Below are 25911 nucleotides of genomic sequence, written 5' to 3' on the forward strand. Positions count from 1 at the left end.
GGCGAAGAATGACTATTTTGATATTTAAATTTGTCATTAGACATTGGTATCAGAACGACTATATTTTTTTTAAACATCCTTTACCTTGTACAAACATCACGCAAGGAAAATTATGCACAACTAATCACCTAATCATGCTGGGCCCAACAGAATGACTTCCTTTTGGTAAAAAATAATATTAATGATGTAGTTCAATTTTGGCAAACATTTTACGATAATAGTGTAATTTAAATAAAATCATATATTAAAGTGTGTTAAGGCGTGCGACTCCTAATCTGACGGTCGCGGGTTCGAATCCCCGTCACACGAAATATGCTCGTCCCTTCAGCAGTGGGGGCGTTATAATGTAACTATCACTCCTACTATGCGTTTGTAAAAGAGTAGCCCAAGAGTTGACGGTGGGTAGTGATGACTAGCTGCCTTCCCTCTAGTCTTACACTGCTAAATTCGGGACGACTAGCACAGATAGCTCTCGTGTAGCTTTGCGTGAAAATTCAAACAAACATCATTCGCAGATTTCGCTAAAGCTAGAATAAGTATACTCGGATGTGTTTGAAACTTGTAAATAAAATGGTTTGTGTTTTGTTTACTGTCTTAAAACTTTATTTGATTTGTCATAAGGTGTTATTCACAGTTCTGAATTATTTTGTCCATAAAAATATCTTAAGTTTGAAATTTCACACAAAAAGTTAGAAATTGTTTAAAATATTTCCCTCTACTGCTGGGAACCGAAAAGCCTGGCCCCACCTGCCTTGCTACCCATTGTTACCTAGTTCCCCAGTGGCCAGGTTTAAGATAACCAACATTCTACAAACTCCATTTAAGGGGTCAAAAACCTTACCAATGTATAAGTGCGGCTTCGAGCCAGGCTTTGCAATGTAGCGTACAAGGTTATTTGATAGCTAACCGGAAAAGGCTTAACGAATAGCCCTCAGGAACCGAGTACAAACTTATCAAGTCGGACTCTCTGGGTTTGTATACACGCACCTAGATAAAATACCTTTAGGTTTTATTTTCCATTTGTGGGTCACCTTGCAATAACAATAGTTGCTTCTGTCTCAGTAAGAGACAAAGTTAGAATGGACAGTGTTTAATTATTCCGATCTATAATGTTTTTTATTTATTTTTCAAAGAAGCATAACGGCAAAAAAATGTTTTTTTTTTAATTTCGCGCAAAGCTACACGAGGGCTATTTGTGCTAGTCGTCCCGAATTTAGCAGTGTAAGACTAATATCACGCACCGCCAACTCTTGGGCTACTCTTTTACCAACGAATAGTGGGATTCACCGTTACTTTATAACGCCCCCACGGCTGAAAGAGCGATCATGTTTGGTGTGACGGGGATTCAAACCTGCAACCCTCGAATTATGAGTCAAGTACCTTAACCACCTGACCACGCCGGGCTAGAAAGTTTATTTTAGCGCAAAGTTACACAAGAGGCTATATGCCTATCAGAGAGAATCGAGCCCCAAATTTTTACGTGTAAGTCCTTAAACTTACCACTGGCCCACTGGAGGACAAAATATTTATGAAAAAAATATGTTGATATTAACTGATTTTTTTTTAAATAACTGTGTTAGGACAATGTTATCTCGCATTTTAATATTCAAGATTTTTTTTTCTCACAAACGCCCTTAGAATATGTTTCCATTTTCCCTATACTTCAGCTAAAACAACTGGGTGATATCAAATGTTTATTCATTGATATTCCTTGTTATGAGGAGCTAATGAGGCCCGAAACTGCAGTTCGTAACAGTGATGGTATTATGTGTTAAGGCGTTCGACTCGTAACCTGAGGGTCGCGGGTTCGAATCTCCGTCACACTAAACATGCTCGCCCTTTCAGCCGTGGGGCGTTATAATTTTACGGTCAATCCCACTATTCGTTGGTAAAAGAGTAGACCAAGAGTTGGCGGTGGGTGGTGATGACTAGCTGCCTTTCCTCTAGTCTTACACTGCGAAATTAGGGTAGGCTAGCGCAGATAGCCCTCGTGTAGCTTTGCGCGAAATTCAAAAACAAAGAGTTATTTGTTCCGTTACTAGTGTTTTGTTCATTGCATCGTTTCGTTCCCAGAGAACACTTCATCATTTTCAATCCAGTGCTACTGTCCTAACTCACCAACAAAATACACCACAGTTTACTGTGTGTTTGCGTTTTTCTTATAGCAAAGACACGTCGGGCTATCTGCTGGGCCCACCGAGGGGAATTGAACCCCTGATTTTACGTTGTAAATCAGAAAACATACCGCTGTACTAGCGGGGAGCCCACAGTTTACTATATAATTAAAAAATAAGGTAAACGACATGTGTTTTTCTTTGCATTCCGTTAAATGTGGAAAATACACTTTCAAGTTGTATCATTGAAATGGATATTACAGTAATACAAAACCGCAGCGTGTGAGGTTCATTTTTTGTACCTTCTAAAGTAAAAACAATATCAATTTCTACTTGTCTCTAATTGATATTGTGTTACTCAGACTTAACTCGTTTCTTTTCTAGAGAAAACGCTGAAACGTTTCGAATTTATAGGTCTTATAAGAGTTTAGAAACTTTTAAACCGTCTCTCGAGATATATCGTATTTTCCGCCTTGTAAGACGCACTTTTGTTCTATAAAAATACCTTGAAAAATCCCCATGCGTCTTCCAAGACAAAAGTGATGGGTTAAGGCAAGAGGTTAACTTAGGGTCTTCTCAAAACGACCTGTCATACAGATCGTAATCGCATTACTTACTGATAACAAGTATTTTCAATAGCACAAAACATTTAATTTAACTAATACTGTCGATATACTGTGAAGAATATGACGTATTTGACTGTATTTACTCAGTAGGTTGAAAAAGGTCAAGGCTACATCAAGGTGTTGGTCGCTGAGTCAAAATATTTTTGTTTCTTATAATTGTCTTTCCAAAATTAGGGGGCGTCTTTCACGATGTAGCGTCTTACAAGGCGTAAAATACTATATACACTTCCAATTACTTTCTAGCCAACCACACTCTATTTTCTAAGATTTCACGAGTGTTCCTATTAGGGAATATTCTATCAATCCATTTTTTTTTAAACAATGTCCTTTCGTTTAAACGTTATACAGGCCAATAAATCTGTAACCAGTAGGCTTATTAAAGCAACACATTTGAAATGCCTTTAAGTAAATGAATTAATTTGCTTTCTGGAGTGAAAGCATTAGTAAAGATAGAAACAAATACCCCACTCTCTCTCGTCCCCTGGTGGTACAGCGGTAAGCCTACGTATTTACAACGCTAAAATCAGGGGTTCGGTTCCCCTCAGTGAATACAGCAGATGGCCCAATGCGGTTTCGTTAAAATAAAAATACACAAATACACATGCTCTCTCTCTCACACACATACAAAAAATAAACTCTTCCTTACTTAGGCCCATTCTAAGGGTACCAGACCTCAAATTTAAAATAGCTTTAGACATCTGCAACCACAACAGTATCTCTGGATTAAAATAGCGTTGATTCATAATGCTTTATAAAAAAAACAAAAAACCTCTTACGGTAGTTTCTAAAACAGTGGACTTATTTTTCTTAAATAAATTTATTTCACATTAGGTGCACTTGTACTGTATGATGTAACGTTGATGAGATAGAATTTAACTGATGTAAATGTGTGTTTCTTTCATCATCCGCTTTTTACAGCCCAAAACACCTTCAACAGTTACGAATCTAGATACTTGATATTATCGCCATCTGGTAGTCATTTGTAGTATTACACAGAAATTCATCATACAAAATACCAAATAAACAGCTGTATTTCTTTCAAAAACGTGTTGATATCTATAATAGAGAAAAATAAAACAAAAAACTGAATATATATATATCACAAGATTTTATATGGATATCAAGAATTTCGACTTTTGCTATATGCTTTAAAAATGTAGCTAAATATGACTATGTATAGCGTCGATTGGGTGGCAGTGAAACAGTAAACTGTTAATACTGACAACTGAAAGAACCTCTGACCTAACAAGAGCGTACAGCGTGTGTTAGCTTACCTCGCTTCAATATAGATCGTTACCAGGGTAACCACAATAACAAGTTCGGCACGTTTTGGAATGCGCATCACAACAGCAAGGTCACTTACCCGGATCTATTAGGCTAAAAGGATTATTTACGAACTGACCTACTGCACTTATCGAGACTGTCACAAACACCTTAATCCGGATTAATCCGAGCATCACGGTGTTTGCTCCTTCTCTCTCGTGGTGAGATCGTTCTCGGCGATTCCGCAATTTTTGTTTTTCTTTGCATAACTCTGAAAACTACAATTATTATATTTCTTTAGTTTTCCAAACAGTTCTAATTAAACTCTGTTTACGAGGCTGCTGATACGAAAAAAATAAAAGCAGGTATAAAAAGATAGCGCTATACCGGAATTTATCCTGCTATTCCTTCAATAACGCGTATAATATTAAAAACCTTTCTAGCTTCCTCAACTTAGCTGTTGGAGGGGTGTGTTTGAGTGTTTTCTTATAGCAAAGCCATATCGGGCTATCTACTGAGGGGAATCGAACCGCTGATATTTGTGTTGTAAATCCATAGACATACCGCTATACTAGCGGGGAGACAACTGTTAGAGGAAGTTCAGCTACGAAAACAAACCCGTCACATGAGCTATCACAGTCTCTGTATTCAAGGTGGATGGTATGGGTATTAAAATTTTTATTAAATTAAAGTAGAGAACAACGTTTTGACCTTAGGTCATCTTCAGGGTAACATTTTTACTTCAAGTGGGTTTCTCGTCACCGCTTATCACAGTCTCTCTTACACGGTTATAGTAATACGATTTAGACCGGCTCTTGCCTATATATTTCTAATGACTTAAAATATATGGACTTCTTCCCTATAGAAGTTCTGTGATAAATATATATACCTTGTTAGTACCACACAATTTTAAGCTGAAATAAGGGTTAGCGTGTTGTTGTTTTTTCGCAGTTTATGTACAAGCATTTATATGGTGAATGTTCTCAACACATTTCAAGCAGTTGAAACACTTACAACACTCGCTTTCTTAAACTTGAATATAATGGTAGTTTTTGTTATAGCATTTCTCATCGATTAATACAGAATAAGTGCATTTTAAAATAGTTATTTACTCTTAAAACAGCCTTTCGAATTTTTTCTCTCGCATTTCTGAAAAATACTTTCAGTTTTCACTAATTACGCGTTTTCTGTTCTAAGAAAGTAAAAATACAGAGCTTATTTTTGTCGGAAATTCATAACGTTTGTTCGTTTAGCTTTGGCGAGACCTGGCGTGGCCTGGTGGTTAGGGCGTTCGACTCGCTGTATGATGGTTGTGAGTTTGAATCCCAGTCGCCAAGCATGCTCTTCTTATAACGTGTAAATATTTCTGGCTTAAAACAAGGAATAACTAAAATACAACAACACACTGATTTGGGATAAGGTTAGAACGTCTGAGAGACGTATGTTAGTTTTGTTGAATTTCGCGCAAAACTACGAAAGAGCTATCTGCAGTGATAGATTAGAAGGAAGGCAGTTATTATATACCACCGACCGCCAGTGGGGGGAATATAATAACTTAAATAATAAGGGGATTGACAGTAACATTATAACGCCTCCACAACTAAAAGGGCGAGCATGTTCGGTGACGTGACTCGCAGATTTAGGGTCGAGTGTTCTAACTACCTTAAAGTGCTTGATTGTATGTTGATTAGTGCAAAGCTACACAATAGGTTATCTGTACTGTGCCCATCATATTGTGTTTAATCAATTTAGACGCTTCATGCCCGCAGTCTTAGAATTAAAAAAATATGCACATATGACATTAGGTTTTGAATGGAGTAATTAATCACAACTGTGTATTATGTCCATAAACACACTTACTTATGTGTTTGTAATTAATCACAACTGTGTATTATGTCCATAAACACACTTTCTTACTTGTTTGTAATTAATCACAACTGTGTATTATGTCCATAAACACACTTACTTATTTGTTTGTAATTAATCACAACTGTGTATTATGTCCATAAACACACTTACTTACTTGTTTGTAATTAATCACAACTGTGTATTATGTCCATAAACACACTTACTTATTTGTTTGTAATTAATCACAACTGTGTATTATGTCCACAAACACACTTACTTATGTGTTTGTAATTAGTCACAACTGTGTATTATGTCCATAAACACGCTTACTTATGTGTTTGTAATTAATCACAACTGTGTATTATATCCATAAACACGCTTACTTATTTGTTTGTAATTAATCACAACTGTGTATTATATCCATAAACGCACTTATTTATTTGTTTGTAATTAGTCACAAAGATACACAAAGGGCTATCTGTGCTCTGCCCACCACGGGTATCGAAACCCGGTTTCTAGAGTTCTAAGTCCGCAGATACACTACTGTGTCATTAGAGGGCACACACACACTTACCTAAGTCTATATACTCGTTATGTGACATACAATTTAGCTGAGCTAAAAATTCTTCATTTTGCTTCCAGAAATATTTTTGAGTAGCTTAAAATTAAACATAAGTATTCGTAATTAAGTCTATGAAACCTTACGTTCCGCAGAACACGTTCCTTAAGCGCAGTTATAAGTAATGTCGGTGAATTTATTTTCCAAGTGAATACATATGTAATTACTGGAAACAGTTCCAACGAAACATAATAGTTTTAAAACATACACACTTGTTTTCTAATAAAATGCCTCCCAGTGGCACAACGGTATATCTACGGATTTCCACTGCTACACACCACCTTTCGATACCCGTGGTGGGCAGAGCACAGATAGCCCATGGAGCTTTGTACTTGATTCCAAATAATCAATGAAATAATTTAACTCACCATAACAAATTTATTTTGTCTACTTTTTGTCTTGCTACATTAACAGTTTTGTTTATCCTTTATTTTAACATTCGAAGTTCAAATCTCCATTAGGCCCTAAACATCGATAACGAAAACAGCTAAAACAAGAAATGAAATGTCATCATGGCTTTAAGAATTGCAGCTTCCATTTTGTATCAACAAAACGGTTCAATACCCCAGTAGGTTATCACCACCATAAGTAATCAAAATTGGTTCACTTGAGATAACGTTGCTCCTAGAAATGACAATATGCAACAGCTCAAAGTCCAATGACCTAATAGGGAGGGAAGGAGCTGTTCTATCTAACGAATAACCCTGTGATCTACCGTAGACAAACTTGACGTATTTGTAATTGAGGTCAACGTGTCTGGCGTGCCTAAAGGTATTCCCGTAGGTTCTAACACTATTCAAAGTTTCAGCCGTGAAGATGGGCCTTCCGAAACGTGTAACAGACAAGCACTTTCTGCACTTTTAAGAAATCGGTTCAGTACCCTTTATGAACAACAACCTTAAGCACTGGGTCAATGGCTGATGATGTCAGGAGATTTCCGGGACAATCTAATAAAAAAAAACAACAACATATGGGCGACTACATATGGGTTGATTTTAAAGAGCAGTTTAACAGTACGCCGTGGCAATCTGTGGCAAGCAGTATAGGACAGACAGGAAGACGTCATTTAATCTTATAAATAACACTTAGTTCGGGGCGAGTTCGAACTCATGAATGAGAATCAAAGCGAACACTGTAAGGCATACACGGAACTGACATAATTTTGTTAAATTACATTGTTGTAGGAACAGTAAATACTGGTAAAAGAATACTAAACTCAACTGTTATGTTTTTAATAATATAAAAGAACCCCCGAAATCAAATCCAATTAAACTATTTGTGGGGTAATAAAAACAGCTACACGAAAACTAAACGGAGCTGACATAACTCAGGCTTTATTCAAACTGACTGCGAAATACATTCAAGTACATTGAAACCAACTGCTTGTAATATTGAACTAAATGTAAGCCTGTTACAGGTAATATTGAACTAAATCGAAAGCAATTACGGGTAACCTTTAAAGCTAAGCCCATTACAGATAATACTGAACTTAATCGAAGACAATTAAGGGTAATACTGACGACTATTAAAAACAAGCACAGTTCATACCAAGACAGAGTAAACTAAATACTGAAAGATATAACAAACTACTGGTACTTCTGAGCAACGTACACCTCGTTCATCTGTATTGGCCTGGCATGGCCTAGCGCGTTAAGGCGTGCGCTTTGTAATCTGAGGGTCGCGGGTTCGCGCCCGAGTCGCGCCAAACATGCTCGCCCTCCCAGCCGTGGGGGCGTTATAATGTGACGGTCAATCCCACTATTCGTTGGTAAAAGAGTAGCCCAAGAGTTGGCGGTGGGTGGTGATGACTAGCTGGCTTCCCTCTAGTCTTACACTGCTAAATTAGGGACGGCTAGCCCAGATAGCCCTCGAGTAGCTTTGTGCGAAATTCCAAAACAAACAAACAATTTATCTGTATTACTAAAGTGCAGTAGTTACAGCTATACAGATCCAAAAGCACTTCAAGAGATACTGAAACATCATAAACTACAAGTAATGATAAAACACAATGACACCAAAATAGGCATCACAAGCACGTATCCGAAATAACTACGTGTAATACTGATATAACTTTGCAGCACAATTACTGATGAAGCACGTTTAAATATCTGCAGAAACAATACAGTGTATCTGAGTTCAAGTATCAGTGAAATGTTGTGTAACGAACCGAACGTATTTCCAAAATGTGGCACGAACCACTCGGATATTGAAGTACCATAAAGTATAGTGGAATGGATATACGTTTGTTTGTTTATTGTTGTTGTTGAATTATTTGAGGATTGTCTGCTCTAGCTGTCTGTAGTTTTGAAGTGTTAAGGTGGGTGGTCAGCAATAACCGCGGCCACTTCACAGGTTTCTGTAGTTGAATAGTGAGATCTGACCGTCACTCTTATAACACACTCACGACCCCACATTGCAGTGCGTAATTTTTTTTCTTGGTGGCAACAGGGCGCAAAACAAGCAACCATGGTTTCACAGTCCTTCACCCGAACTTACGTTATCCTCCGTTTTACACGGGAAGCCTTGTTCTGACGATTTTTTTCTCTAAATGTTCACCATCAACAAGTCTTAAGCCTTTTGTTTTGTTACAAATTTTACGCTTTCTGTCAAAAATAAATGTCTTTATTCGCCCCGCTAACCGATTACAGCACATACAAACAAACTACTCGAAACTGCACGTGATTTATCAATAAGTAAAAACGGTCGAGACATTGAAAGCTGACAAATATTCGTAATAATGAAGAACATTAAAGCCAACCAAGAACCGATTCAAACAAGTGTTAAGACTACACGTTGTTCTGCAGAACGTCATGAAACTTTTGACAGTACTTAAAATTATTAAAGCCAAACTACTGGGCCACCTACATATACCAAAAGTTAGGTCATGCATGAATATCTTGTTATTATAACAAATAACAGACCAGCCTGTGATAACAGTCCATAACGTAACACAACCAAATAACATCCATGTAGTTTGTTTGGAGACCCATAATTGTAACGTCTTGGAATATGAAACGTTTCATGTGGAGAATTCGGAGCATTTAATAACAGCCGTTGGCGTGCGACACTGAGCTGGATACACATTGGAAGTGTTTGTCCGATACTATTAATTCTTTAGTTACTACCAGTTGGCGCCACAATAGCCACAAGTAATTTTTTTTTTTAATTTCGCGCAAAGCGACACGAGGGCTATCTGCGCTAGCCGTCCTTCATTTAGCAGTGTAAGACTAGAGGGAAGGCAGCTAGTCATCACTACCCACCGTCAACTCTTGGGCTACTCTTTTACAAACGCATAGTAGGATTGACAGTTACATTATAACGCCTCCACGGCTAAAAGGGCGAGCATGTTTGGTGTGACGGGGATTCGAACCCGCGACCCTCGGATTATAAGCTGAGTGCTTTCACCACCTGGCCATGCCGGGCCAAAATTACTTTTAAAGTATTAAATACATAACACGTGAATAATCGAAATGTACTAAATAATTCGCGAAAAAAACAGAAAATTTAAAAGGATTACTGAACGGAGTGACTGTAAGAAACACCTCTACTAATAATGTTTGTTGCCATTTCCCTCCCGAGATTGGCCTGGCATGGCCAGGTGGTTAAGGCACTCGACTTGTAATCTGAGGGTCATGAATTAGAATCCCCGTCACACCAAACATGCTCGTCCTTTCAGTCTTGGAGGGCGTTACAATTTTATGATCAATCCCACTATTCGTTGGTAAAATAGTAGCCCAAGAGTTGGCAGTGGGTGGTGATGACTAGCTGCCTTCCCTCTAGTGTTCCACTGCTAAACTAGGGACGGCTAGCGCAGATAACCCTCGTGAAGGTTTGCGCGAAATTCAAAACAGACCAAACCCTCCCGAGATAGATCGGCTACGTTATTCTGTCATCCAATGGGGTAACACAAAAGCAAGTTGCTATTAAATTATAAGATCGGGTTATAAAATCCATTTCACGCCGTCATGTAGTTCAATTCATTGTTTGAAAACATTGAACTTAATTATATATTCCATATTATGTAACTGCGAATATTCATGTAATATGCAGTATAAAACACAGGAACAATTTTACATGTTACAAGAGGGATAATGTAATTTTCGTAGTTACACATTATGTGTTATTCATTTAAAGATATAATACTACTGTATAAATTACCTCCCTTTTCTATGTTGTCCTCTACTGTTTACGCGATATAAATGAGGGCATTCTCAGAAGGCACGTTGCAAGAAAATTGACATGTAAATGATTTTATTTCGTTTAATTAGTACTAGATGGCGCAGCTGAAATCCACGCAACAGTGACTGTGCGCTATGATGCAACAATCTCTTGCACAGACTGTAAAATAAACCACCCTCGTAACACCGGTCAACGACCACAAGTGAAGGTTTACTAATAATGTGGTTGCTGCAGTCCCTAAGTAAAGAAGCAAATTGGGTCAAGGTAAAAACGCCACCTGTCGCTTTTATGATTTATAGCCAAACAAAAGTGGCGCATGCGTTTCCTTTCATCTAACTCTCAGTATTTTCCACTGTTATACTGGCTTTTAATTCGACACATTCTTGCTTTTCTAGGTCATGGAACTGCAGGCTTCTCAAATGACTGCAAACCACTGCTTTGGTAAAAAGTGATTTTCGCAAGTTGCATTGCAAACACGTTTTTTTTTGGTTTTTTTTTTGTTTTTGCCTTATGACGTATATTCCGTGTCAAGGACAAAACATATAGTGATTGAAGATGTATTTCCAATGTGGGCATAATTCTTTCTTAAGATCCAATATGCCTCTTACAGGCCCTATAAACGTGCAAAAAATAAGGTTTCAAAATTTCGCGCAAAAGCTACACGAGGGCTACCTTCGCAAAACATCATCTTTAATTTGGAATTGAAATATTAGGGGGAAACAATTCCACAGCACCCAACGCCAACTCTACTATTTCCTAAAGAAATAATACGATTGAAACGTCAGTTTTATAGCGCGGTTACGGAGTTAAGTTGGTTTCACCAAATGGTCGCGAACTTAGGATCTTTAAATTCACAATCTGACACATGCTAGCCACTGTCCACACTCAGAACTGTAAAACAAGGAAAGTTTCCGATTATTTGATTCTGTAGTTTTAACAGTGGCAAAAACACACACAAAAAGAATCAACTATTTTACGTAAAACCAAAAGAGCATCAGGCCTGGTTCGGATGAAAATGGTTTTAACTGATTTAGTGTTTTTTATTATTTATATTCTATTGTTTTCAGATAAGGGAAGTTAAAGAATGAACCTATATGTTCATAAGAAAGATGGAAGGAAAGAGAAGGGAGAGAAAGACCTGGTAAAGGAAAGCTATATGAAGTTTTAAAATCGTTTGAACAGAAACTGACCATTGATAAAATGGTTAGAAGTCCTCACGCAGAGAAGGAACGTAAATAATAGCCCTCTCGACCAAACCAATCCAGTCTTCTAAAGCTGGGCCCGGCATGGCCAGGTGGGTTAGGACGTTCGACTCGTAATCTGAGGGTTGCGGTTTCGAATCCCCGTCACACCAAACATGCTCGCCCTTTCAACCGTGAGGGCGTTATATTGTGACGATTAATCCCACTATTCGTTGGTAAAAGAGTATCCCAAGAGTTGGCGGTGGGTGGTGATGACTAGCTGCCTTCCCTCTAGTCTTACACTGCTAAATTAGGGACGGCTAGCGCAGATAGCACTCGTGTAGCTTTGCGCGAAATTCAAAAACAAACAAATTTCTAAAGCTGAAACCAACTGCACAAAATTGCAATAATGGCCACTTTGGCCTCAATTTGCGACATCAAAACGGCCTCTGAGGCTGCGATCACACAGCCCCTACCATTTGATGCACAAAGTTGTATGTGCATGTACAGTTTGGTATTTTTTTAAAGATGTGGTCTAATAGGCTGATGCCCATATTTAATTGATTATTTGAGAAACGTTTGTCAGTGGAAATGATGGTATCGGAAATTAACGCGAAATTATGGTTACGTAAAAAATGTTTGTCGAATTTCGTGACAAATTAGTCGAGAGCCTCCAACTGCAGCGAAGACAGCTAGCTAGTCACTGGCACCCATCTCCAACTCGCAAGTTATTTTGATCAACTAGTGAGGCTTGACCGTCACCCTTATACTACACTCACAGCCTCAAAATGCAGAGCGCGACTTTTTTTTTGTTTTTTGGTGGGGGCAGTTGCGTATTTAGGTAGGAGCTAGAGGGGTGTCAGCTCCAGGGCCCATGGTCTTAATGGGGATCCATCGATAATTTTATTCTATGTAAAATTAAATGGGATATAGGGCCCACACAACTTTAGATCCATCACTGGGTGGGGAGAGTAACGGGACACGAATAAACGGAACCACAGCTGTAGAGTTCAGCACGCTAACCAATAGCTAACGAGCCCCGTTCTTACGAAGCGACATCAATATCAGTATTCCTACAAGAAATGTCACCCGCCAGTGGCCCAACGGTATGTCTGCGGACTTACAACGCTAAAATTCGGGTTTCGATACCCGTGGTGGGCAGAACACAGATAGCCCATTGTGTAGCTTTGTGCTTAGTTCAAAACAACAACAACATACTAGAAATATCGATTCATATAACTTATATTTTTGGTATAATACAGTAGAAATAAACAAAAAAAAAAAGATGCTTCATCATTATGTCACAAGCTTCTTACAATTTCCGTTCGGGGACAACCTTTTTTAATTAATTAATTAAAATGTTGACTTTGTTGTTTGTAACTAAGCACAAAGATAAGTAAAGTCCACAGACGTGCCGCTGTGCCACTGGGAGGTTAAAATTTTGACATTCACATCTGTGTAAATATGGCGTTTATTGCAATTTTATACTGTATGTCTTAATAAAAATTTACGAATATAATCCCAAAACGAACAATCCTATTATGTCCTTGATGTTCCAAATATCAACGTGAACTCCAAAGCCCTGTTTTTTTTAAACGGTAAAACAGTTTTGTCGGTTTTTTTGTATGCACAGAGCTACACAATGAGCTATCTGTGCTCTGCCCACCACGTGCATCGAAACCCGGTTTCTAGCAGTCCACACACATACCACTGTGCCACTGGAGGTCTGGTAAAACGGTAAAGTAAATCCTACTGTTTAATAATAACTTACTGTCAACAAGTTATGCACTTAGAGCGAAATACAAAATTAACTTTGCCCATGAGTACGGATGACGAGTCCCCCGCTAGTACAGCGGTAAGTCTACACATTTACAACACTCAAACCAAAGGTTCGATTCCTCTCAGTGGACTCAGCAGATAGCCCGATGTGGCTTTGTTATAAGAAAACACACACACACACTGTTAACGACATATATTTTTTAAAATCAGAAATACATATTATTTTTTATTACTACAGGGTGTTCGGAAAGTCACTGTGCACTTATATATTTATTAACATACAAAACTGCACAGTTACTTTCCGAACACCCTGTATATATTCAGTACTTGTATATTGAAATTCAGCTTTTCTTATGTTTCTTTCATATTTATGTTGTTTAAAAAAATTAAAGAATGTTTTTTTTTGTTTGTTTTGAGTTTCGCGCAAAGCTACACGAGGGCTATCTGTGCAAGGCATCCCTAATTTAGCAACGTAAGACTATAAGGAAGGCAGCTATCATCACCGCTCACCGCCAACTTTTGAGCTACTTACTTTATTTGGAACGAATAGTGGAATTGACCGTCACATTACAATGCACCCACGACTGGAAGGGCGATCACGTTTGATGTGATGGCGATTCAAACCTGTGACTCTCAGATTAGAGTTAATTGTGATAAAATTAACGGTGGTTTTAATGAGTGAAAAAATAAATACATTAAATCATAAAATATCAATCACCTCTTAAATATTCGAAAAAGGACTCATTCGTATTGGTCAGGCCCGGCATTGCCAGGTGGTTAAGACACTAGACTCGTAATCCGAGGGTCTCGGGTACGAATCCTCGTCACCCCAAACATGCTCGCCCTTTTAGCCGTGGGGGCGTTATAATGCGACAGTCAATCCTAATATTCGTTGGTAAAAGAGTAGCCCAAGAGTTGGCGGTGGGAAGGCAGCTAGTTTTACACTGCTAAATTCGGGACGGCTAGCGCAGATAGCCCTCGTGTGGCTTTGCGCGAAATCAAACCAAACCAAACCAATCGTATTGGTCTTTAAATGTCAATGTGCGCGGAACCTTTTTAACAATATTGCTAATTTAAATTTTGGAATGTTAGATGATAGGTAGTCTGTACTATGAAAGAGGACAACATTTATTGCTTGACTGCAAGAAACACGTGGAGTTTCTTTGTTCATGAATTACTAATTCACACTTTTCTTTGTGTTCTTCCAACGTGTTTTCTCAAAAAACAGTTTCGCTCGATCTTACATTTGTCTTCAACACACATAACCTTGTCAAGTCATCAGTGTTTAGAAAAATTTACACAGATGTTTCTGAAACGCCAGGAATAGGATCTCAAGAATAAGCGAACAAGTGTGTTTGTGTGTTTTTCTTATAGCAAAGCCACATCGGGCTATCTGCTGAGCCCACCGAGGGGAATCGAACCCCTGATTTTAGCGTTGTAAATCCGGAAGACATACCGCTCTACTAGCGGGGGAAGGGCATAGGCGAATAAATACAGTAAAAGTTGTTTTATTCATCAGTTGTTTGGTGATATGGGTAAACACAAATCATGCTTATAGTAGGTGGTTGAGGGCCTTATAGATCAAAATGGCTGCCATTCTACATCTAATAAAGGGTCCTGGGAACCTGAGTGGATATATTAGCCAAAATAAATACGCAAATAAAACTGCACATCACTGACACTAATAAATGTTTTCAAACGTTTTCACTTATTTACATTTGAGAGCAATCCAATATTAAACATATTGCAGAGAAGTTTAACGAGTGGTGACTCAAAAACCTTTAACAACAAGATTAACACGAAACTTGATAAGAAACATCCGACTTCCCCCTCTATTTGTGTTCAATGACCTAAAAAAAAAAACAAGTACAAAAAAACCTTTATACGAAAGAGAAAATCCCCTAACACCTGCATAACCTTTCTAAAGTGAAGGCGTTATATATATTTTTGTAATATTTAATCAAAGCAACAAGTTCTTGTTAAAAAAAGTGTTGCAGTTTTTGGAAACATTGTGTAGTCGTTCAAAAGTCATTCTGGTTACAGCTCTTGACTCGTAATCTAAGGGTCGAGATTTCGAATCTCAGTCGCACCAAACACGCTCGCCCTTTCACCCGTGGGGACGTTCTAATGTGACGATTAATCCAACTATTCGCTGGTAATATAGCAGCCCAAGAGTTGGCGATGGGTGGTGATAACTAGCTACCTTCCTTCTAGTCTTACACTACTAAATTAGGGAGACAGCTAGCGTAGGTAGCCCTCGTGTGGCTTTGCGCGAAGTTCAAAATACAAACAAACAAAAGCCTTTCTTTTCAATATTTTTGAAATAGAATCATGGAGATTTGGAGTTTCTAAAATTTAAAGTTTCACAATACAAGACGTACTCTTTACTATTCTCGATTTATACATAGACAAAAGTGGAAAGGTGTTGACCAATTCGAGATATTTCTGATATTAGATCACACTCAAAACTTCGAGTTTAATATCTTTAATTTGGAGACAAAAATAGTTAAAGAATTGAAATACTAACACGCTTGAAGTTCCAAATTACATTCAGATTAAACTGGAGATTTCTTATTTGGCCTGTTTAATTTTTTTATTTTAATTTAGTTTTAATAATAAAAGTTCCAATAATAATACTTTAAAGCAAAGTTCACTACAACATCTTAAAACCTGATAAATGTTACGAAGTTCACTACAACATCTTGAAACCTGATAAATGTTACGGAATTCACTACAACATTTTGAAACCTGATGAATGTTATGGAGTTCACTACAACAACTTAATTACAGTTTTTACTAGATAACAACGGACTTACAATGCTAGAAACTGGGTTTCGATACTCGTGGTTGGTAGAACACAGATAGCCTATTCTGTCGCTTTGTGCCAAATTCAAAACAACATAAACCACTACAACACCAAACCAACATAAGAGATTTATTCAGTGAGCATAACACTTTGGAAGCAAAGAGAAAAAAGTGTAACGTGCTGAAATGTCTTGCACCTTACGTGTCACAGTTTATATGGGTTTATTATTCTAAAGGACCACAGATTACGTGTTACAGTTTATATGGATTCATCATTCTAAAGGACCACAGATTACGTGTTACAGTTTATATGGGTTCACTATTCTAAAGGACCACAGATTACGTGTTACAGTTTATATGGGTTCACTATTCTAAAGGACCATAGATGACGTGTTACAGTTTATATGGGTTCATTATTCTAAAGGACCACATATTACGTGTTACAGTTTATATGGGTTCATTATTCTAAAGGACCACAGATTACGTGTTACAGTTTATATGGGTTCACTATTCTAAAGGACCACAGATGACGTGTTACAGTTTATATGGGTTCATTATTCGAAAGGACCACAGATTACGTGTTACAGCTTATATGGGTTCATTATTCTAAAGGACCACAGATTACGTGTTACAGTTTATATGGGTTCATTATTTTAAAGGACCACAGATGACGCTTTACAGTTTATATGGGTTCACTATTCTAAAGGACCACAGATGACGTGTTACAGTTTATATGGGTTCATTATTCGAAAGGACCACAGATTATATGTTACAGTTTATATGGGTTCACTATTCTAAAGGACCATAGATGACGTGTTACAGTTTATATGGGTTCATTATTCTAAAGGACCACATATTACGTGTTACAGTTTATATGGGTTCACTATTCTAAAGGACCACAGATGACGTGTTACAGTTTATATGGGTTCATTATTCTAAAGGACCACAGATTACGTGTTACAGCTTATATGGGTTCATTATTCTAAAGGACCACAGATTACGTGTTACAGTTTATATGGGTTCATTATTCTAAAGGACCACAGATTACGTGTTACAGCTTATATGGGTTCATTATTCTAAAGGACCACAGATTACGTGTTACAGTTTATATGGGTTCATTATTCTAAAGGACCACAGATTACGTGTTACAGTTTATATGGGTTCATTATTCTAAAGGACCACAGATTACATGTTACAGTTTATATGGGTTCATTATTCTAAAGGATCACAGATTACGTGTTACAGTTTATATGGATTCATCATTCTAAAGGACCACAGATTACGTGTTACAGTTTATATGGGTTCATTATTCTAAAGGACCACAGAAGACTAAACGTTTGTTACCACCAGTTTCCAACCAACATAGCCACTTAGATAACTGACTTCATTAAAGAGAAATCTCGACAGTAAGAACTCACACAAACGGTCTCTTTTCTTCGGAGGACTACGCATGTCCGCTGGTAAGCTGTTTAGACATCTGAAGCTAGGTGGACATACTCAGATTTCATGTTTCAGCATCAGAACAAAATGTGTGATGATATATCTTGTGACAGAAGGCTCGAAAGTATTAAAACAACTGTGTTAAGCTAATAATAAGTTGACAAACAACCATTTACAAGCATAACGGTTTGTTTGCTTTGAATTTCGCGCAAAGCTACACGAGAGCTATCTATGCTAGGCATCCCTAATTTAGCAGCTAGTCATCACCACTCACTGCCAACTCTTGGGCTACTCTTTTCCCACCGAATAGTGGGATTGACCGTAACATTATAATGCCCCCATTATAATACTGAAAGGGCGAGCATGTTTGGTGCGAGCGGGATTCGAACCCGCGATCCTCGGATTACAAGTCGAGAGCCTTAACCATAATGGGCCTAAGCATAATGGAGTAATTTGTATATATTACATATTACGACTGAACACTGGTCTGTCTGGCTTTTTCAAGTTCGAACTTGTAGTATATTCCATCATCATAAATAAATCACTTCATTACGCTCATAAAGCGTAGTTTACCTGATATTATTATTACATTAGCGTAATGTGCTTTTCTACCTGTGTACTGTTTTAAGTTTAAGTCTCAAAACTTTCTGTGTCAAAGGAATTTTTTTGTTTCAACATTTGACACAGCGATTTCACTTCCACAAAACTTATGTGGCAATACCAGTGATGGCGTTATATCCAGTTATTGGATCAAACAGTCGATCGTTTGCTTTCCGAATAGGGTTAGATCAGTGATATCAATATAGGTGTCGTTCCTTCCTGTGTGGCCTGACCTTGCGTATTATGAAGTGATAGTCAAAGCTGGGAATCAATAAGCTTAGCTGTCAAGATCCCTGTTTGGGTGCTGGGAATTACAAGTAACCTCAGACAAAGATTAACAGAAAGTGATTAACACAAAGCGTCCTCTCGAAATGAATATCAATGGTGATTTATTGACTGTACACTAGTAACTGATGGTCAGTGGGGGGCTTTGTCCAGTCCAGAAACGTCCTTGCAACAAGGAACTTGCTAAAGTAGATAGCCTTGAATCGTGAGCCTACTAGGAAACGACGTTGATAGGTGCGCTGTGAGAAAAGCATAAGAAAACAACTTTTACTGAGGTCACTGGTTTAGAAGACCTTATGTCTACAACATTCTTACATGATGGGTTACTGTCCTGTAAAGCCATATGCTTGCGTAATAAGTACTTTCGAAATAATGGGATTTAACAGTGAGTGAAGTTTTCTTGTAACATACTTTAAAACACCAAAATCGTCAAAACCGACTTTGGTCTTAAACTGCATACAACGATATAAATACGCTCAGTTACTCGTTTGTTGCTGAGCCCAAAGCTACAAAAACGGCTATCTCTGCTCTGTCCACCACGGTTTCTAGCAACATAAGTCCTCAGACATACCAATGTGCTACTGGGGGGTCTTATATTAATTATACTGTAATCACAATATTTTTATGTTACCTAAGTTTGAAATAGGTAACTTTACATGCTCATCACAGTTGTTACACAGGTAACTTTACATGCTTATCACAGTTGTTACACAGATAACTTTACATGCCCATCACAGTTGTTACACAGGTAACTTTACATGCCCATCACAGCTGTAACACAGGTAACTTTACATGCCCATCACAGTTGTTACACAGGTAACTTTACATGCTCATCACAGCTGTTACACAGGTAACTTTACATGCTCATCACAGCTGTAACACAGGTAACTTTACATGCCCATCACAGCTGTTATACTGGTAACTTTACAAGCTCATCACAGCTGTTATAAAATAAAGATGTTTCTTCCTTTATAAATTAATAATTAGTCTTAGATCTCACTGTACTCTAGTTGCTGAGGGTAATATAAAAGTAAGCTAATAGTGACGTCATAAAAGTAGGTTGATAATGACGTCACGCTTTTCCACGAACAGAGAATATGAGAATAGAGTAAGCAAACAAATTTACTAGTTTTTATATTACCTGTAAATTACATTTAATTCTGCCTTTATAGTAATTTCATTAATTTTTAACAAGTAAATATTACTAATTTTTATATTATAACGTCACACACAATCGCTAGGGTTATTCTGCCTTGTGTACATGGATCACCAGCTCAGCCCGGAGATTTTTCGCCACCGAGAAAAAAATACAAATATCATTAAGATAGAAATTTTGTAAATTTTGACAGTGCTAACTGCTAAGCCTAATTACCTGTTTACTACTAACCAGTTTTAAGTTCATACCGATACTACAATTCTTATGGTAATGTAATAGTTCTCTGAATTCTTCTCACACTTAGAACTAAAAGCATCGTTTCTTGCGATCGGGTTATAAAGTCTGATGCTAGTACATCGTTACTAACCCCCCCCCCAATATTTTACTCGACCTGCACAAATTGCATGACATAATTCCGACGGGTGACTGCCTTATTCCTTGGTTCGCGTCCCGTTCCCGCAAAATCTCGCCCCACACTTTGAGACTTCGGTAGCTCTATAAAAGTCAGATGTCACTGATTGGTCAAACAACAGTGGCTAAAGAATTTGTGATGGATTAGTATATTCCCTCTAGTATATCACTTCAGAATTAAGGGAGTTCACCAGGAGATAACCCTCCTGCAGATTAGCGCATTAAAAGAAAAATTTAAAAACAAACAATACTTACAGATCGTAATAACCGTTGGAAATTAAACATTTACATTAACACTTAGCATTTAGGAGCTCGATAAATGTAACATTCAGAAAAGAATAAAAAGCAGTAACATTTAATTACGATAACCTGCCATTGTACAACTGGCATTGCTCAACTAAGCACCAGGAAAACAGTGAATATTGCACACGAAGTAGCTTACGCAAGGATATCTAACGTTTTATGTCGTTACGAAACGTTCTGCTGCTACTGTTCTCCTAATCGTTATTTAAGCCTGATAGACTTGGGGAGGGTGAGATGCAGATGGCCTGTTTCTCCCCCACACACCCTCCTTAGATGGTATCCGTGAACACGATTTTAAATACTACATGAGGGTCAGAATATTTCGCACCTACTCCGACCCAGGGTAATGAACATTTAGGAATTACATATATATTCCTGTTAATAAATACGTTTTATCTTTACTCGTTGTTGTAAAGTCCTGCGCAAATATCTTCACATACTCTTACACTAATTGAGAACATATACATAGATACTTTTTTAATACTGCTGTGTCAGCTTAAAACTAATCTTGATTCTTTAGTCTACCGCTAGGTGGCCTTATTAAACGCTTATTCGTAACATGTATATTAACTTGCTACAAAACGATGTTGTTTTTTTATTAACGTTCCACCTCCATTTTGTGTCAAAACGAACTTTAATCGAGCACGTGACTTGTTTAGTGACGTTAAACAGGGAACAAATGTTCGGAATTTCCACACCTACAGGCCAATCTTATGGAACTGTGGAATGGATTGACAGTTCCGTCACGCCAGTCTGCGAAAATGACTTTAAAATATTAAAACTGTTTCTTTTTGCGTAATGAACAATCAGTGCTAACTTCTTGACGTCAGAGTTTCAAAACCAGATTACTGAACAAATATTTTTTTTTTCGCAAAAGCAGAGTCAAGAACTTACGTTGCTTTTCCAGAACAAATGTTTCCTAAATCCAGGACAAAACAGCAACTTGTACTCGTGGCTTTTTCCACTTCCGCTGCTACTTCCGATTTGGGTTTCATTTGGGATGTCAGATAAAAACCTACGGCCTTTACAGAGTGTCTTCTTAATCGTGCTTGATCTGTATGCAACATTTAATAAATGATCATTCTTAACACTGAGAAAAGTAAACTAATCAGAAGTGCTTAACGACATTTGTTCTTAACATCTAATAAACGATCATTTTTAACACTAAGAAAAGTAAACTAATCAGAAGTGCTTAACGACATTTGTTCTTAACATCTAATAAACGATCATTTTTAACACTAAGAAAAGTAAACTAATCAGAAGTGCTTAACGACATTTGTTCTTAACATCTAATAAACGATCATTTTTAACACTAAGAAAAGTAAACTAATCAGAAGTGCTTAACGACATTTGTTCTTAACATCTAATAAACGATCATTTTTAACACTGAGAAGAGTAAACTAATCAGAAGTGCTTAACGACATTTGTTCTTAACATCTAATAAACGATCATTTTTAACACTGAGAAAAGTAAACTAATCAGAAGTGCTTAACGACATTTGTTCTTAACATCTAATAAACGATCATTTTTAACACTGAGAAAAGTAAACTAATCAGAAGTGCTTAACGACATTTGTTCTTAACATCTAATAAACGATCATTTTTAACACTGAGAAGAGTAAACTAATCAGAAGTGCTTAACTACATTTGTTCTTAACATCTAATAAACGATCATTCTTAACACTGAGAAAAGTAAACTAATCAGAAGTGCTTAACTACATTTGTTCTTAACATCTAATAAACGATCATTTTTAACACTAAGAAAAGTAAACTAATCAGAAGTGCTTAACTACATTTGTTCTTATTTCTAGAAATATACCAAAGATAATCGATTTTACCTTATCAATAATACGTGAAATATTTTATAATTTTCAAGAAACAGGTTAACTTATCAAGAGAATATCATATTTTCTGAATTAAAAAAACTAAATTAGTAAAAGCAACGTTACACGTTCCGAATTTTAGGGACATGGATTCGAATTTTGTTAAACGATCTGATTTTCATGCACGTGGTGTTCGAATTCTTTTTCTCGGCCTGACTTTGAGGGACGTGGGTTTCAATTATGTTTTTCGGTATAACTCGCAAGGAACGCGGGTTTCATTTTTCATCCAAATTTGAAAAAAAGCTCTTTGTGATGACGAGAAACCCACTTGAAGTAAATAAAAATGTGTCTCAGGACAGCTGGTATGGGTATTAACACTGTTACTAATAAGGTAAAGAACAACGTTTCGACCTTCTTTGGTCATCTTCAGGTTAACCTGTTCTTTGCTTTATCAGTAAAAGTGTTAATACCCATACCAAGGGTCTTCTAGATTTTGTTATACGTGTCAGCATGTTGAAAAACGTTTGTCGATATTACATTGACTTAAACAAAAGAACGGAAATACATCTTTGAAATGTATCTCAGGACGGCTGGTAAGCATGAGGGAATAATCTGGTGCTTCTAAACAGAAGTATAGAACAAAAGAGAATTGTGAGAAACACCTAATCGAACGAGACCTCCCCAATAATGTGTTAATAACAAACTTACCCACACGATTATCCAGGAATGCAAAACTCACAAAATTATATTGAACCCGATAAACGTAAATGGTGGTTAGATAAATATATATTTCTGATCAGCTTTCTTCTATTTATACGGAAACAGGTTCAATCAAACTGTACTCACTAAAATTAACGGCGAACGCCCCAGTCCTACTGAACCCGCTTCTGATTGGCTAACTACCAATAGCAAAGTTGACATCACCTGGCAAGAGCCATTCGCTGCCCTTTCGCTTACATCTCACGCGCATACTTCTGTGTCTTTTTTTTTTGTTCGTGTATCAATCGCGCCATGATAAATGGTTGGTTTTGTTTTGAATATCGCGCAAAGGTACATGAGGGCTATCTACGTTAGCTGTCCCTAAGTTAGCAGTGTAAGGCCAGAAGGAAGGCAGCTAGTCATCACCACCCACCGCCAACTCTTGGGCTACTCTTTCACCAACGTATAGTGGAATTGACCGTTACATTATAACGTCCCCACGGCTGAAAGGGCGAGCATGTTTGGAGTGACGAGGATTCGGATCCGCGACCCTCAGATTACTTACGAGTCGAGTGCCTTAACCGTCTGGCCAAGTTGTCGCATCCAGTGATAAATACAATTAATTTGATGCACTCGCAAAGTTTAAGTAACACGAAACCTTCGACGACGAAACAGCACGCAGTGAACAGCTAACTACTGAAAACCATATTACTCCTTTCTGAACAAATTATTTGTAAAGATACTGCTGTTAAAATGGCAAACAAAAGCTTAACCTTAATACATATAACTTTCCATTCTGTAAAGGAGGAAATTATTATCCGAGCACCGATTACAAAGCAAATATATTCTCCTTGTGGTAAAACAATAAAACATATATCGAACTTACATATGTTGAACCTAATCACGTGCTCAGAAACTCCATTTTGAACAAAATATACATATATTAACTTATACAAAACTCGAAAGAAAAAATAAGACATTTTTATGATAAAATGTCACTCGGTGAGTAAAAGAAAAGCCTTGTTTGTTGGTTTTGGTCGAATTTTGTGAAAACGATTCTAAGACTATTTGCACTAGCCGTTCCTAATATAGGAGAAATAGACAAGAGGAACGTCAACACTGCCTATCGTCAACTCTTGGGCTACTCTAATCAATAGTAAGACTACGGATTTACAACGCTAAAAGTAGGAGTTCGATTCCATTCAGTGGACTCAGCAGATAGCCCGAAGTGGCTCTGCTATAAACAAACAAACAATAGTCAACAGCGGGCTTGACCGTCGTACTATAACACATTTAAGGCTGAAAGGAAACAGAATTTGAACCCTCGGCTAGCAGAGTCAGAGCCGAACGTCTTAACCAAGTGACCATTTGTTTGTGAACGTTTGTTCAACCATTTTAACATCAGAATATTAAATAATCCGAAACAGAAAACAACGAAAAAGTATTTGATTCTTGTATGTTACGTCAAGCCGTCTTACGATTTTGTTTTCAGTTGAGAATGAAAGGGTAGGAAGTGATGTTTAAAATAAGATGGAAAAGTAGGAAGTAATGTTTAAAATAAGATGAAAAGGTAGGAAGTAATGTTTAAAGTAAGGTGGAAAAGTAGGAAGTAATGTGTAAATAAGATGGAAAAGTAGGAAATAATGTTTAAAATAAGATGAAAAAGTAGGAAGTAATGTTTAAAATAAGGTGGAAAAGTAGGAAGTAATGTTTAAAATAAGATGAAAAAGTAGGAAGTAATGTTTAAAATAAGGTGGAAAAGTAGGAAGTAATGTTTAAAATAAGGCGGAAAAGTAGGAAGTAATGTTTAAAATAAGGTGGAAAAGTAGGAAGTAATGTCTAGAGAAAGTTGAAAAAGCAGGAAATAACGCATATAACAAATTTTCTTTCAGTACTCCTTGACAGAGGTTGGTTGAGAAAAACAACAGAAAACAGTCAAACTGTTTCTTCGTCAAATGTTTCGTTGACACAGAATAAAATACATGTCGAACATTTGTACGTAAGTGCAAGATCTATAGCTTATATATATCAAACATAAAAGATACGTAACATACATATGTCAGACGTACGTTCATGGATGCAAGTTATAATTTAAAACATGGTTGTATTTTTTATTCCGTCCAACCAACATGTTTGAACATTCTGATGGATGCTATACGTGATGTATTTCACAACTTTGTCTCCAAGCAAGATATTTAAAGAGAACATTTTCAAACATTCTCATGCATATTACACAGTTTGGTTTCACAACTGCTTTATTGTGTCCCACGAAGATCTTTGAAATGAACATTTTCGAAGATTCTCATGAATTTTAAACATGGTTGTGCTTCACATCTGTTTAATTCTGAACAACAAAGGCGTTTGAAGCGAACATTTTCGAATATTTTGATGAATTTTATGCAATGGAAGACTAGGTAAAAATAACATAACGATACATCTCAGGGTATGCAACAATAATAAGGTAAAACAGATGCAAATAGAAACTGTCGTCCTTATTTCGCGAACAAATTCAGTATATTCCTAATCACGCATAATAAAATTGTATAATTCCGCGTGGTGTACATAATACATAAAAACTGTAACACAACCTATTTTTTTACATATAATTACCAATTTATTTTTTAATTTTAAAAACGAGTGTGACAAAGAAAAATGTAACATTGTTTTAGGTTTAATTAACAGATTATTTGTCACTGTTTGTTTCTTTAAGTTCGCGTAAAGCTACACGAGGTCTACCTGCGCTAGCCGTCCCTAATTTAGCAGTATGAGACTAGAGAGAAG

The 25911-nt window shown here is 37.1% G+C and overlaps 1 protein-coding gene across 1 annotated transcript in view; it reads right to left on the minus strand.

Annotated features, from left to right (window-relative positions):
- Positions 1-23242, minus strand: part of LOC143254333 (uncharacterized) — a 105150-nt gene extending 81908 nt beyond the window's left edge. Inside the window, exons 1-2 of the mRNA XM_076509342.1 lie at positions 23140-23242; positions 21504-21663 (exon numbers count right to left, since the gene is read on the minus strand). Of these exons, the coding sequence (XP_076365457.1) occupies positions 21504-21604 (101 nt within the window). The 5' untranslated portion in view covers positions 21605-21663; positions 23140-23242. The remainder of the gene's footprint in view (positions 1-21503; positions 21664-23139) is intronic.
- Between the last annotated feature and the right edge of the window lie 2669 nt (positions 23243-25911).

The sequence above is a fragment of the Tachypleus tridentatus genome, chromosome 6 (assembly GCF_004210375.1).
Source record: "Tachypleus tridentatus isolate NWPU-2018 chromosome 6, ASM421037v1, whole genome shotgun sequence".
Taxonomy (NCBI): domain Eukaryota; kingdom Metazoa; phylum Arthropoda; class Merostomata; order Xiphosura; family Limulidae; genus Tachypleus; species Tachypleus tridentatus.